The 14,057-nt window shown below is 37.2% G+C and overlaps 1 protein-coding gene across 2 annotated transcripts in view; it reads left to right on the top strand.

The window, feature by feature from the left end:
* CDYL (chromodomain Y like) overlaps positions 1–14,057 on the top strand; it is a 105,724-nt gene that overhangs the window by 35,312 nt on the left and 56,355 nt on the right. For both annotated transcript variants that reach the window (XM_066558867.1, XM_066558876.1), the window contains exon 2: positions 11,590–12,256. In XM_066558867.1, coding sequence (XP_066414964.1) covers positions 11,590–12,256 — 667 coding nt within the window. The remainder of the gene's footprint in view (positions 1–11,589; positions 12,257–14,057) is intronic.

Here is a 14,057-nt window from a genome sequence, read left to right as displayed (position 1 = left end):
TCAGGAAATCCATTTATACACACACTAGTGCTTTGGATTGCATCTAAATTTGTGCATTTGTTTTAGAGACTAAATTCTGTTCTCTGTACCACTCCTGTAACGGTAACAATATGAATTAATTTAGTTTAATTTTTAGTAACTACAGAGATAAGATGAAATCCTGTGCTGAGTATATTATAGTGCTAAAGTATTAAAAATGCTATCCAAAATGATCACAGAAGACCTCTTATATACAAACATGTTTTTTAAAGTTATTCTTTAAAATATATTCAAGTTAATCACTAGCTATTTGGAATTTACAGATGGTACTGGGCGTTGACAACAAATGACTAGATTAATTAGCAGCACCTGATAAAAGGGAAAGTATCTGTTTTAATGAAGATTCTGAATTCCAAATGTTTTTAAAATGTGACTATTTCTATAAACAGACAAACACTTGACAAGGAATTTGCAGTATAAATTCTTTGGATACACTAATAATGCTAAGCATAAAGAAAAATTATAGAAAAAAAGGAGTTCTCACCTGTCCTTCCAGGAAAATTTTAAAGAAATTAAGATGTGCTTTTATATTTCAATGTTACTGTAACTGGGTTATGAAAAAATAACTATGATGCCATATTCCTGTAATTTGGAAACTTGCTTCTAAGTGAACCATCTCTATTTTACGGAGGCAGAGATTACCAAGGTGAGAAGTTTGGGAGGCCAACTGGCTCAACCTTGGCTGAGCTACCGTGAATTTGAGGACTTCTTTGTGCAAAGAAACCAACTGGCATTGCTTCTGTAGGAAAGAGGTTTCATTGCTGTCTCTGAAGGGTAGCTCCCTGCTGGTGACACTGGCCTGTGGTGACTGTTTCTCAGTGTAGGCAACTATAAATAATGCTTATGTTGTAATGTGAAGATAATGTCCTATAAATTCTCGGATTCTCTTTGTGGTATTACTTTGGATATCAGGGTTTTTTGGATGGAGAAAGAGCAATATGGCTTGGGTCTTATATATAACAGACAGCTCTTAAGTAAAAAAGTGTTCCCAATTACAGTGTGTATTTAAACTGACTTCAGTATGAAAAGACACAGAGGAGGGGAAGATAGATGCCAGTGTATTACATGCCTAAGTCTTGATTCTCCATGCACACCTCAAGTTAGTGAATTTGTCTGTTTCATTTGTCTGTTTCATAAAGAAGGAGGTGAGGCAGTTGTTTATTCTCTACACTATAGAAATAATTTTAGATTTATCATTGAAATAACTAAGGCAAAAAGAAAATTTTGGGTCTAAATTGGAATACCTTCTATATAATAAAACCTGATTTTTGTGAACAGTTGCTGTACTACGAAGAACTGCTTAGATTGAAGTGAACATGATGATTTTAATTTTTTTTTTTAAATAAGTGTTATTTTGCAGAGTGTTTTGCAAATTACTTCAGTGTTGAATCTGGAGAAATGAGTAAGGGTAATACACCATTACCTTATAAAATTATGAGGAAAGTAATCCTCAAGGCATATCTTGGAGAGCAAACTGTGATGTGGGATTAGGAAAAGCACTGCAAATAGCAGTATCATATTCACACAGGGACAGAGGGAAAAGAACATAAAGCAACCAAAAGTGAAGGAGACAGCATGAGAGATGATTTTATTGTTTTCCAAAAAACAAAAGAAGCCCAGCAGGTGGGTAAGGATACATCAAAAGCCAATATAGTATCCATAGCTGGAGGAAAATACAGAACAATATGTTCTTCCTCTGCAAAAAGCAGAGGATAGTTTGTTTACCATATTTTTGTAGTTACATTAGAAAGTTGGCAGATGATTTTATATATATGACATCTGTGCAGACGGAAAGACTGGAATGCAGACAGAGAATGACATTTGTGCTTGTAGAAGGTAACTCTTGGTTCCTTTGCTCTTGAGGAGGGACTTTAGCAAGTTGCAGTGCTGTATCATTTCTGCCTAAGTGGAGACTTCAAATGTGGTCCTTTTATGGGAAGAAGCTCTGCCTATTCACAGACTTTAAAGAGCAGTGGCAAAATCTGCAGTACAAATAGTTCAGGTTGCTTTAGTATCTATGTTGTGACCTTAAAGGGCACAATCTTTAAGTGTTTTATCAAGAGTTCAGTGGCTACTTCATGCTACAGCCACTGTTTCTGAAGAAAAATAATGTTCAAGAAGTGGTTTGAGTAAAAAATAACCTTTTAAAATATTTTATTACCCAGTTCTAGGAAACTACATGTGTTTTTCCTTATCCTGCTTCATTCCAGATTACAGGAAATAGAAGATGCTTATGGAGAAGGTTTTTATATGTATGTTGCTTCAGAAATTCATGTTAACCATGTAACAGAGGAGTTGCTGCTACCCAGCTTTTCTAAAAAAAAAATCTGAATTATTGAAAGATGACTTTAATTACCTCAACAAAAGCTGCTGTTGATGAAGCTGACATTTTCCAAGCCTAAAACACTTTGCTTCTTCTGTTTTGTTGTTCTTTCCAAGGCATGAGGGATTTTGAAATAGGAGGTGTCTTATTGACCAACATCAGAGTAATCAGATTAATACCTGGTGTCTGTTACTTTAGTATGCATATATGAACTGATGGTGGAGAGGATCAGTAAGTAATAGAGCTTAAGACAGTGCATATTTTCAAAAGACAACAAAAACCAATCTTAATCATCAATCCCTTTGATTCAGGAGTTTTAATATCAGTGTAATGTGTTAGGTTGAGTAATTAGTGATTTGATGTTAAAATGTATGTAAGCATTAGATGCATTTCAGGAAAATGGTGATTATTGGGAATGTGTCTTCATGGAAATTAGACTAGCAGGAGGTATATGTGTGTTAAAACCAGTGATGCAGTGTAGGGTAGTTTATTTCTGATTGGCATGTTTGAAGAATAAAGCTTAGGAAGTTACAAATACTGGTGAAATGAGAAAGTCATTTGAATACATACCTTACTGCTTGTAGTAGAACTTGTACTACTCATGTGCAATGTGCAGGCCTGGTAAAAAGCTAATTATGTGTGAAGATTATAAATATATTTGTCTGTACTCTGAGTCTTTGTTGTTGTTGTTGTTGTTGTTGATAGGAAAGTACACCATGGATGAACACTATAGAACTTGTTTTATGAATAAACTTTAAAACATTAAAATTTGGAAGAATCTTTGCCAAGCACAGCTACCAGCAATCCCACAGCTTTATTTGTACCTCACAGCCTGGTTACAAAAGTGAATGGGAGAGTATAGTCATGGAAGCTGCAGTGATATTAAATAAGAAATGAGTTTAGGTTCAGACTAAAGATGGAGAGACTTGAGACCCAAACAGAGAAATGTCTTTTTCCATCTGGAAAAAATAGTTCATCTGCTAATAAATCTCTTAAAGAAATAGAATGTCACAACTAAGAGGCAGCTGTGCAAGCACTGAGGTTGATTAGTTAGGGGAAAGTTCTGTATCACCAGCTTTTCTAGATCAAGTATTGAGAGAAGTCCTATTGCAAGTAGAGTGACCAGGGACACACATTCCTCTAAGACATGTTGGCATTGAGGTAAGAAATACAGAAGGAGCCAGCAAATAATGTTGTTCTTAACTGTAATTTAGAATTTTTTAGCATCATTGTATTTGAAAACAAAAATTCAGTCATGGTCTTGTGTCTAGGAGCTTTATTTCTTATGGAAATAAGCTTTTGATGCAAGAGGGAGAGGAGCCAGGTAGGAGGCCCTAAGTGTGTATTGTGCCTTCTTGGATGAAGTGATTCCAAAGAAAGCTCTTGCTACTATATTTAGAACTAACATCCCCAGACCTCTAAGAGGAAAAAGGGAAAAGAGACTGCTACTGAATAAGCTCTAAGAGCTGAGGTCTGCGTCCCTTCTTACTGAGGTGTAGTCATCTCTACAGTAGCAGACTTGTCACTGGTGCTTCTGTAGGCAGTAGGCTGCTGAAAAGCCTTGTTTGGTGTTGGTAGATGAAACTGTTGTAGAATTAAATGAAATTTGATAAATTGACTACAGTGTACCAAGTTCGGTCTTCAGCTGTCCTATGATTTTCTTTTTTTGCTCCTCTTTCTTGTTACAATTCCCATTTCTGGAGTTTGCTTAGCTGTGGCAAGGTGTTCTCTAACACTTGGAGGACAGTTTTGCTGTGACCTGCTCTCTCCTGAAGACACTCTTTTTAGATAAAATATTTTGAATCTTTATCAGTCATTTGTAATTGAGCACTGTTGAAGGTCCAGTTTCTCCTGCTTTGAAAGCAAGTCGGTAGTCCTGGTGCTTAATATTGACAAAGTCTTTATTATTCTCGCTGAAGGACAAAGTGACAATATTTCTGTTGGCCTTATCCTTTAAGTAAATAGCTGTCAAGCTGTTGAGGCTGTGAGGTAGCTTTAGATTATTTTTACATTTTCACAAATTATCACACCCAAAATATGGGCATCTTTGGTTGAGAGTTTTTCATGTTGCCAGAATTGCCAATAATAAGTATGCATTTCAGTTTTCTAAATTTTTTTTATTTAGCAAAACATTGGTAGCACCAAGTTTTGGTTCTTCACTTTTTGTACTGCAGTGGAGAGATATAAGCAAGAGAATTTGGCAAGTGCAGACTGAATATTTACCTCTGGGAAAAAAACCATCCAGGATTTGCCTCCTAACATGTAGTTTTTACAAATGAATTGAAGATGGGAAGAATTTCATTTGGTGTTCTATATGTGGATGATGCTGAAATCTTCTAGAAATAATAAAATTTTTAGTGACTTAATAAACATAGTAATACTTATGTAATAGCTTTGACTGCCAAAAACCGTGTATCTTAAATTCAGTGCTAGTGGTTTTTAATAGTTTGTTCTGATTAGGACCTTTTCCATTCAAGATGATAAACCTATTTGATGCTACTTGTTCTTATTTCTTAAGGAGGCAAACAGTGTGTGTTTGGTAAGAATCCATTGTTGCAGCTAATTGTTTATATTATGTTTGTACAGATATTACCAGCTTTGCATGGATTTTCATTCTGATTTCATTTGTGCAAAGTAGAAAATGTATGTCTGTCTTACCTTGGTGTAAATAAAAGGTGAACAGTGAACAGTGAGTTGATGAAATGAGATTAAGATTTTCTAAGCATTCTTGCAATAGCTAGGTAACTCTAATTAGGGTAAAGCAGTTGATGAATTCTGCAGTAGGCTGTAACTTGCATTGCAACAGTTGTAACTATTTCTCTGTAAATTATATCTGGAAAGATCTGTGAGGCTCACAGTTTAGCATCAATCATCACTGGTGACTTGTGAGGAAGTAAGTCTCAGGCAAACTGTTTATCCAGGGAGTTAATTCTCTAAAGCAAGTGACTTTGTCACAGGTTCTCCCTCCACACCTGTTTCCCTGATGTCCTGTACAGAAAAGGCTTCTTACAAAGATGTGCTTTCTGATTGTGATCTGCACTTTTGAATACGTCATAAAGGAGTTGCACATACAGTGATTAGTTTGTTTAATGTAGGTACAAGTATAAAACTTCCTGAAATGCTTTTTCAGGAGGTGGCTGTGCAGCCAGGCATGGCATGCACCATAGCTGTGATTCCCTGGAATCACTGGCATTAATGAGAATGCAGTAATTAAACTGTTTTGTCTGTTGTCTTTGCTAAGACCATGAGAGGATGTAAAACCTAAGCTGATGATAAATAATGCGCTTCACTGAGACAATTGAAATTTTATATGCAACTTGATAAGAAATTTATATAGAGGGTGAATTAAAATGTGAGTTATAACCCACAGGCCACTGTATTAATTGAATGTTACAGATAGCCTCAAAGTTAGCTCTTGCATGACTTGTGTCCAGGAATCCTAAAGAAATGGACAGCCTTTGATTGAAATAGAGCTTGGGAAAAAGAGAAATCTTAATATTTGTTTTAGTACAGGTGTTAAATTTTTGAAAGGAGGGTTGAGCTATGCAGTTCGCTTTATTGCACTGCTAGCATGAAGGACCACAAGAAGTGCATTAGTCCCTTATGGGACTCCTGCTCATAGACGTGAATATGTTCCAATCCCTCTGCACTCACTGCTGCCTCCAAAGGAGGTTGGGAGTGGCTGTGGGTTGGGAAGTGATGATCCTGTATGAACTCATCCTGCTGGTACCGACTGTCTGAAGACAGTCGAGTTGTTGGACTCTGTATTATCAGGCCTTGGGCCAGATCAGGTATCATCCCTCATCGCAGAGCTGTCACAAAAGCAACACAAAAACTGCATCATCTGCTGAAGCTAATTTGACAGAAAGGCAGTAATCTGCCCACATCTGATCTACATTTATTTTGTACAGCTCTGGCTTCCAGAACAATATATATGTAATACAGCCTCACCATGGCCAGTCCTGTGCTGCACAGACACTCAGGTCAGTCACGCTGTAAGGATGCAGCAGCTCAGTTTACAGCAATTCATCGGCTGCTAATCCAATCAGTCTGTTCTACTAATCAAATCAGTCAGCTCCGGAGCATGTGGCAGCGGCCTTATGTGTGCTCTCCCAGGCTCCTGTCAATGGAGCAACGTGGACCTGCCGTGAAGGATTTGGATTGCCGTGAACTCTTGGATTTATATGATATCCTGGTGTAATTTATTTATGATGCTATTTGATCTTAAGCCATACAATATTGGTTTTTTATACAATATCTATTTTGATATTCTATGTGTATGTGTTAAACTGTTTTTCAGATTTCCCTGCTGGTGCTAACTATTGCAGTGAGCAATACTCTGACTTGGTCTTAAGTCATCCTATGGGAAATTATGTATTTTCTATTAAAATGTGTAAAATAAGATTTTAGTGCTCATTTTACAGACCTTCAGATGTGTTTTGACATCCTCACCAAATATCTTTTTGAATAACTGTTTCCCCAAAACTACTTTAAGCAAAACATGGCACTTAATGGTTTTTGTGTGGTATGCTGCTATTTATTAGTTGATTTTTTAATGTAGAATGCATTTATTTTATTTACAATAAGAAGTATTTGAATATTTTATCATTGACTTCTGCAAGATTTTAATAAATGGAAGATACAACCACTTGTAAACATTGCTGATTGCTTATGGGGGATTAGGACCTCATTTAGGTCCCATTTGTGTATGAAATAGTGTCCAGTTCAAGAAAGGGTGACTGTTCACTTGTGGTGCATACAGATGTCATGTAAGACTAGCATTTATTCCAGCTTTCTGTCTCTGACTTGGGGAATATCTCCAGAAGTAATTTGGCTCAAGTGGAGAAAATCAGTAGAGTGAGCAGTTGGTGCTGTGGCCCCCACCTCTACATATTCTGCTGTGCAGCACTTTTATTTTGGACTAGATTTAGTGGTGCCCCTCAGGATCAAATATCCATGCCACTACATGTATTGAAACTGTTCAGAGGTGTTACTTGCTTGGATCTATGTGCCCCCTTAGGGGTTGAAGCGTGACAGATGCATCGGTACATTTCCATTTCCAGTTTATATTTCTCCTTAAAGAATCCACATCCTGTATACCAAAACTGGTCTGTGAATAAAACCATTAGACAGTAAGCAGGAATATTGCAGAGGAGGGAAGGATTTGCTTCCAAATTGCACTACTGCTCTGAACAAAAACAGTAATGTGAACATAGCCTTCAGCTAACAGAACAAGGCCTTCTCCTATATTTTACAGACAGCAGGTAGAGTATGAAGTCCAATAGATTATATTCTGTAAATTTTAAATTAATTTAGCCTGACAAGAGTGTGAGGACAGAAAGGAACATGATGGGAATGCACAGTGGATTTATTATAAACAAGGCAATACTCATTGAATATTTACCTGCCCACATATGTTCATTTTGGTCTTTCTGTTTTTTGTTGCCTTCTCACCCACCAACAGATCTACCTTTAGTTTAATTTCTTCAAATGTTCAAAGTATGATCTTTTATATATATATATATATATATACACACACACACATGTACAGTGACTGAGAGCATTCCTTATATTGAATTTACAGATGTGCCTAAATGATAGTGCTTTATATTGAGAATATTCTTTTGAATTTCATGCTTACTTTTAGTGACCTGAACTAAGAAGCTTTCATCAGGGTTTAAGAATGCATGCCCTTTTCCTGACAATGAGGTTACTGGACCAGTCCAGCCTATAGGTGTTTGTTGTCCTCTGTTGAAAGTTGCAGTCCTTTTAGATGTGTCAGAAAATACTACCTATGTGGCTGCTCTCCAAACCAGTTATTTCAGGATGCCTACATTAACTCAGGTATTCTTAATATCTAAACCAGGTCACTTTGGCAGAACTACATTAGGGAATAATTATAGAAGAAGTTGTGCTGGCAGATGGGGAGGAGCTGTTGTCTCTGAGCACAGGACAGGGAGGAAGTTGCAGTGTTGTCATTTTCACCTGGTGCAGCTGTAGCCAGACAGCACTTCAGCCTGCAACCATGCAAACTTTTGTTTGTTTGTTCATTTGTTGGGAATTTTTTTGAGTGTAAATTGTGTATAATTTGGTAATAAAAGCAATTAAAATCCTCAGGGAGGGAGAGCAAGCATGAACAAATTTTACCACGTTTGTGGAAGGAAGAGAAATTTACCATTTTACAGATGGGAAATCTCAGGTATAGTTGTGGTTGGTGGGATTATAATTTGGCATTTCAGTGTTGGATTATACCTCTGAGCAGCTCATTGTTTTTCTGTCAGTTCTTCTGCTGCCCGAGTTTTTGAGTGTCATTGATCAGTACCCCCCAGGTGGGGAAAGTGATAACTTAGCATGCTAAAATAAACTGGGAGATGTTATTTTTTTTACCACCCAGGTAGTTTGCCTGATAACTTTCCCTCACACCTGTTTTATCTTTTTATGTTATTTTGTCTTCTGTTGTGATTCTTATACAACACTTAAAAACTAACCATTAATAGCAAATCCTGCAGTACAGAACCTTGTAATCTCTAAAAATAAGTACTAGCCCATGGTATGGGGCAGGGCATGGGACACTGTAAAAATGGTAGCTGTCACAAAGTACTAGTCAGCATTTCTAGTGTGATTATGGCAAAGGATGTATCTTGCTCCCAGCTCTGGGTGAGAAACACTTATGTAGCTGTTATCATCAGCAAAAGTATTGAGGCAGAATATTCCTGAGCAGCTTTTCAAGTGCTTCTAGGGGAGTCAGACTAACCAAACAGAGTCGATCCAAAAAAAGAAGTCCCTCACTAAAGCTCTGAATCTGCATGATAAATTGTGTATCACAGGTTAATTCTTGTAAATTTTGTGCTGTAAATAAAACATAAAAATAAAAAGATGTATTCAAGAAAAAATGAAGTGTTACGAAAAAAATCCTTTTAATCAAAAAGAGCAATGTCAAAGTAGGTTTTATTGCAGGCTTGGACAATACAGCTAAATATAACTGTTTTCTTTATGCATTTCTGCTTGCTCCATAAATCATCAGGTTAAGAATGGATTTTTGTGTCTCGTGTTCTAGAGTTCATCTATTATCTCTGCAAGGTATCTGTTTTTTTGGATGACAGGGATGGCTTCCTACTTGAAAAGGGCATGTCCTTAATGGGTGGCCTTTCAGTACTGAAAGACAGTGGTAGGACTTTGTGCTCAATAATTGATGCTGTTCATTACAAAGATTTTGTACTAGAGAATAAAAATACCTTGGTAGTAGTAGAGATATTTCTCTGAGAATCGTGCTCTTAAAGTCTATTTTAGAAGGTCAAGAGAGGCAGAGAGGATAAGCAAGACTAGCAGTAACTGCTTTTTTGACAAGATAGGAAGTTTGATTCATGATTTTGTTCTTAGTTTTTAATTTAACATTTCTGACTTAATATTTGAAGGTCTTTTTACTCAGTCTCTACTAAGAAAAAATTGAAGGCATGTTTCTCTGTCGTGACTTTCTCAATTCTTGGAGTCGCATTTTCTTTTAAGCTGTCTTTAAATAGTTTTGTGGAAAAACAAGTTTCATTTTTCTAGCTGCATGGTTTTTTAATCCCAGTAACTACTAGAAAGCTAAATAATCATAATTAAAATAGTTTTAATGTATTTTAAGATATGAAATAAAATTTGGACAATTTATATTTCATATCTCTCTATAGGATGCATTGAACAGATTAACAAGGCAAAAGTGGAGCTTGCTTATATTTGATTCTTATTTTTGTGTTTATTTGGTTGAGTTTTTTTAAGACCTGTGCAGACAGAGCTGAGCAACAGCCTGATGACACAGTACAACGCCTGCAGGGTATCACATGCAGTTGTAGGGTATGTCCTTATGTTGCTGCTGAGATTATAATAATAGTAATCATTTCACCTTACTGTTGAAAACCAGGGAGTAAATTATGATAGCATGCCATGTGTAAAATTGAGATGCACTCTTGAGAGGATCTGTTGTCAGCAGTCATGTGATTTGGTAATGAACCATATACCATTTATGTACACTGTTTATATGTGCACCATAGGTCCTTGTACTTTCCTCCCATCCTTCTAAACTGTTCTGTAGACATTCCATTTGGGTTAATGCCACTCCTGTAAATGTTACTCTTTCTTCACAGGTTCTTCTAGGTAGGTGTGATCTCAGCTTCTATGCATGGATTTTTTCATGAAGGGCTGGGAGTTAAATTAATAAATAACTGTCCCAAACACCTGCCTTTTTTATTACCAAAAAGAAGAGAGAGATGAGTAAGAAAGCTGTATCAGTCCCATAACTGAAATGAAGCGGGATGGAGGATTTACCAGAAGAATCAGCCTGGGTAGAAAAAATGAAATAAGAAGGGGAAACCCTAAGACTAGCTTTGCACTTATATCTTTTTCAGTAAAAGAATTCCCTTTCCACAGGATTAGCATGATTGGCATAAGTTTTAGTCTGAGGCATAAGCCTCTGTCCCTGCAGCTGCTGCTGTCTGCCCTGCCTGCTTCACCCCACTGCCTGAATTCCTCCAGCCTATGGGTTCCACATGCGGTTATAGAATGTGCATGCTTAATACTTGTGACATAAATATAATCTCTGTTTGCAGATAAGTGAGGCATGGTAATTTGTTCAAGTATGTGTATCAAAGGCTCTGACAAAAACAAATTCTGTTTTCACAAGAAGTCTCTAAAAAATATCGTCTGAATTTGCCCCAGTTCCTAAGCTGTTCCATATTGTCCCTGATAGCTAAAGGTTAGCTCATTGTAAGTGAGAGATTCTCACATATGCCTTATGCTAAGCAAGCAAATTATTCAAACAATATCAAATAGATAAGTTTGGTAAGGTAAACACCCTGTATTTATACAGCATATTTAAACATGACTTCTATATTGAGAGAGGGAAATCATGTCCACATTGAAGTTGGTGCAAGAGCTTCTCTGAGGCCAGTGCTGATTGTCAGTTTTAAACTGTCATATTCAGATTCTTGTGCATGCAAAATACTTAGTGAAGAACAATTTTGATATTCTAGAACATGTTTTTGAGATAAAAGTAATAATCTAAAGTTTAAAGCGAAGGATTTCCAGTCAGCAGTTAAGGACTGTAATACTATAGAACTACAGTACAGATTACAAAACAACAAGACTATTTTATAATCTGTCTACACTTAACAAATTATTTACATGCATGTCACTCTCTTGAGTTGTCTGTCTCCCATTGCCTAATGCTTATTTTTGATTTTTAACAGGTAGAGAGAATTGTTGACAAGAGGAAAAACAAGAAAGGAAAAACAGAGTATTTGGTGCGATGGAAAGGATACGACAGCGAGGATGATACTTGGGAGCCAGAACAGCACCTTGTCAATTGTGAGGAATATATACATGAATTTAACAGACGCCACAATGAAAAGCAGAAAGAAAGCACATTAACCAGGACAAACAGGACCTCTCCAAATAATGCCAGAAAACAAATTTCTAGATCTACCAATAGTTCTTTTTCAAAGACATCTTCTAAATCTTTAGTTATGACTAAAGAACACGAGTCAAAAAATAGTCAACTTTTTTCTGCCACACAGAAGTTCCGGAAAAACAATTCACCGTCGCTTTCTGGACGTAAAAATATGGACCTTGCAAAATCAGGTATTAAAATCCTAGTGCCCAAAAGTCCAATTAAGAGCCGGACAACAGTTGATGGCTTCCAGAATGAAAGCCCAGATAAAATGGACCATATAGAGCAAGATCAAGATGACTCTGTAGCACCAGAAGTAGCAGCAGAAAAACCTGTGGGAGCTTTGTTAGGACCTGGTGCAGAGCGTGCTAGGATGGGGAGCCGACCAAGGATACATCCATTAGTGCCACAATTGCCAGTGCCAGTAACAGCCACAATTGCATCAGCATTAACAATAAATGGAAAAGGTAGGTGTACAAGTCATCATTTTGGTGGTGATTTTTCATTTGACTGGAGTTTTTTTGCAGTTGAGATGCAGACAAATTACCCACTCTGTTCCAGCCACGCTAAATCAAGTCTGGAGAGCTTCACTTTATTTTACGTAACTATATAACTACAAATGAATTTCGAATTTACAGCTTTTGGTTTCTTTGCAGAAGATTATTGGTATTTGTGTTTTCAGAATCACCATCAGATACATCTGTGTTTGCCTTGACATTGTGTGGTACACATATTTAGTGTACCATTTCCAGATATTACATCATTGCTTTAAGTTTATTTAAATAGGTCAAATTTGGTATGAATATTACAAACTTTATTATGGGAAGAGATGAATGGTGTGAACAAGGATTCTTCATAACAGTTTATATATCTATTTTGTTATAAATATTGCCTGGAGAAAAAACCTGTGAGAGTGAGTGATGTTGCTTAAAAAACAAAGTTAATAAGCTTTGTTTCTGTGAAAATTTGAGCCAGTTGTGGAAATACACATGCCTTTTGCCTGGATTGAAATTTGTTTTCATTATATTTTATCAATATTTTGTTGTTTATACCTCATTTGATATTGAACACTTATTTAGGAGTGATGTCTGGCTTGCTAATATCTAAGTAGGTCACAGTTAATTCAATTTGTACTGTAAAATTTGTGACACCAAAGTAACCTAAATTGCCCTTCTAGGAGGGAGCTGTTTGTCCCTCATCCAGCTGAGACCATTGTTTAAGATTTCTTGGTCCTTATTGTTGTGCCCCAAACCTTTGTTCTTCCCTGACAGACTTGGCTGTGTGGTCACAAGTGTTCTCATAGGCAGGCTTTGGAGGCTCAATTTCCAAGTCTAAATTTTCAAGTAAAGACTGCACCCTCAAATAAAATGCAGCAGGTCAAATGTGCAGGTGTGCTATTGATGACAGCTTGCTGGAAAAATTGTCTGGAATTTTTCAAGGACTGGACCTGCCAAAAAACACACTTAGAGACACTGGATAGGGAAAAAACGTGCTAGAGACTTTGGGAGAGTTTGTGTTGGGTATCCCACTGTTGCTTGCATTGAGATTTTCCAAAAGAACAGCTGCAGCCAGAGAGGTTGAGAAGCAGTGGACAAGGGAGGAATGTGTTCCTGGAGCTGCAGTATCAGGTCATGGACCAACCCATTTTGCTGCAGATGAACTAGGTAACCATGGCAATGCACACACAGATGCCAGGAATATCTCTTGCTTTGCATGGGCTAAAGAAGGAATGCAAATCTCAAAGGATGTAAACAAAGCTGAAGGGGAAGATGCAAGAGATGCCAGGATGAGAGTTCTCTGAGTAGGTGAGGTAGAGGAGTGTGTTTTTGCATGGGATGGTTTTATGATAGTTAATAGGTGTTTTGGAGTATGGCAGGCTTCCTAGTGACTTGATTGGTAAGTTCTGCCTTTGGCATCTCATTTTTTTGCCTCATGGCATCCAGGAAAAATATACCTGGGGCATGAAGGATCTTTTTGGGTAGATCAGATTAAATCTTTCCCACCAGCCTCTCACTTTGGTAATAGTGGTATGGCAAGGGCCCAGTGACAGGGCATCAGATGGAAGCAGAAAGGCCTGCAGGGGAAAGGGAGTGACACAGAAGGTGTTGGGTGAGATTTGTTCCTGTTTCACTGCTGTGTGAAAATTTCCTCAACTGCCACCACCTCCTTCAACTCTTCCAGGCATTTGTCTGGGCAGCTAACAAGGAAAGCTGTTGACTGGCTCTAGGGTTGATGACAATACAAGAGTTTTCTCACACTTACGTGTTC

Source organism: Molothrus aeneus, chromosome 1 (assembly GCF_037042795.1).
Source record: "Molothrus aeneus isolate 106 chromosome 1, BPBGC_Maene_1.0, whole genome shotgun sequence".
NCBI lineage: Eukaryota > Metazoa > Chordata > Aves > Passeriformes > Icteridae > Molothrus > Molothrus aeneus.
The sequence above is the reverse complement of the archived record's forward strand: the minus strand, read 5'-3'. Positions and strand labels throughout refer to the sequence as shown.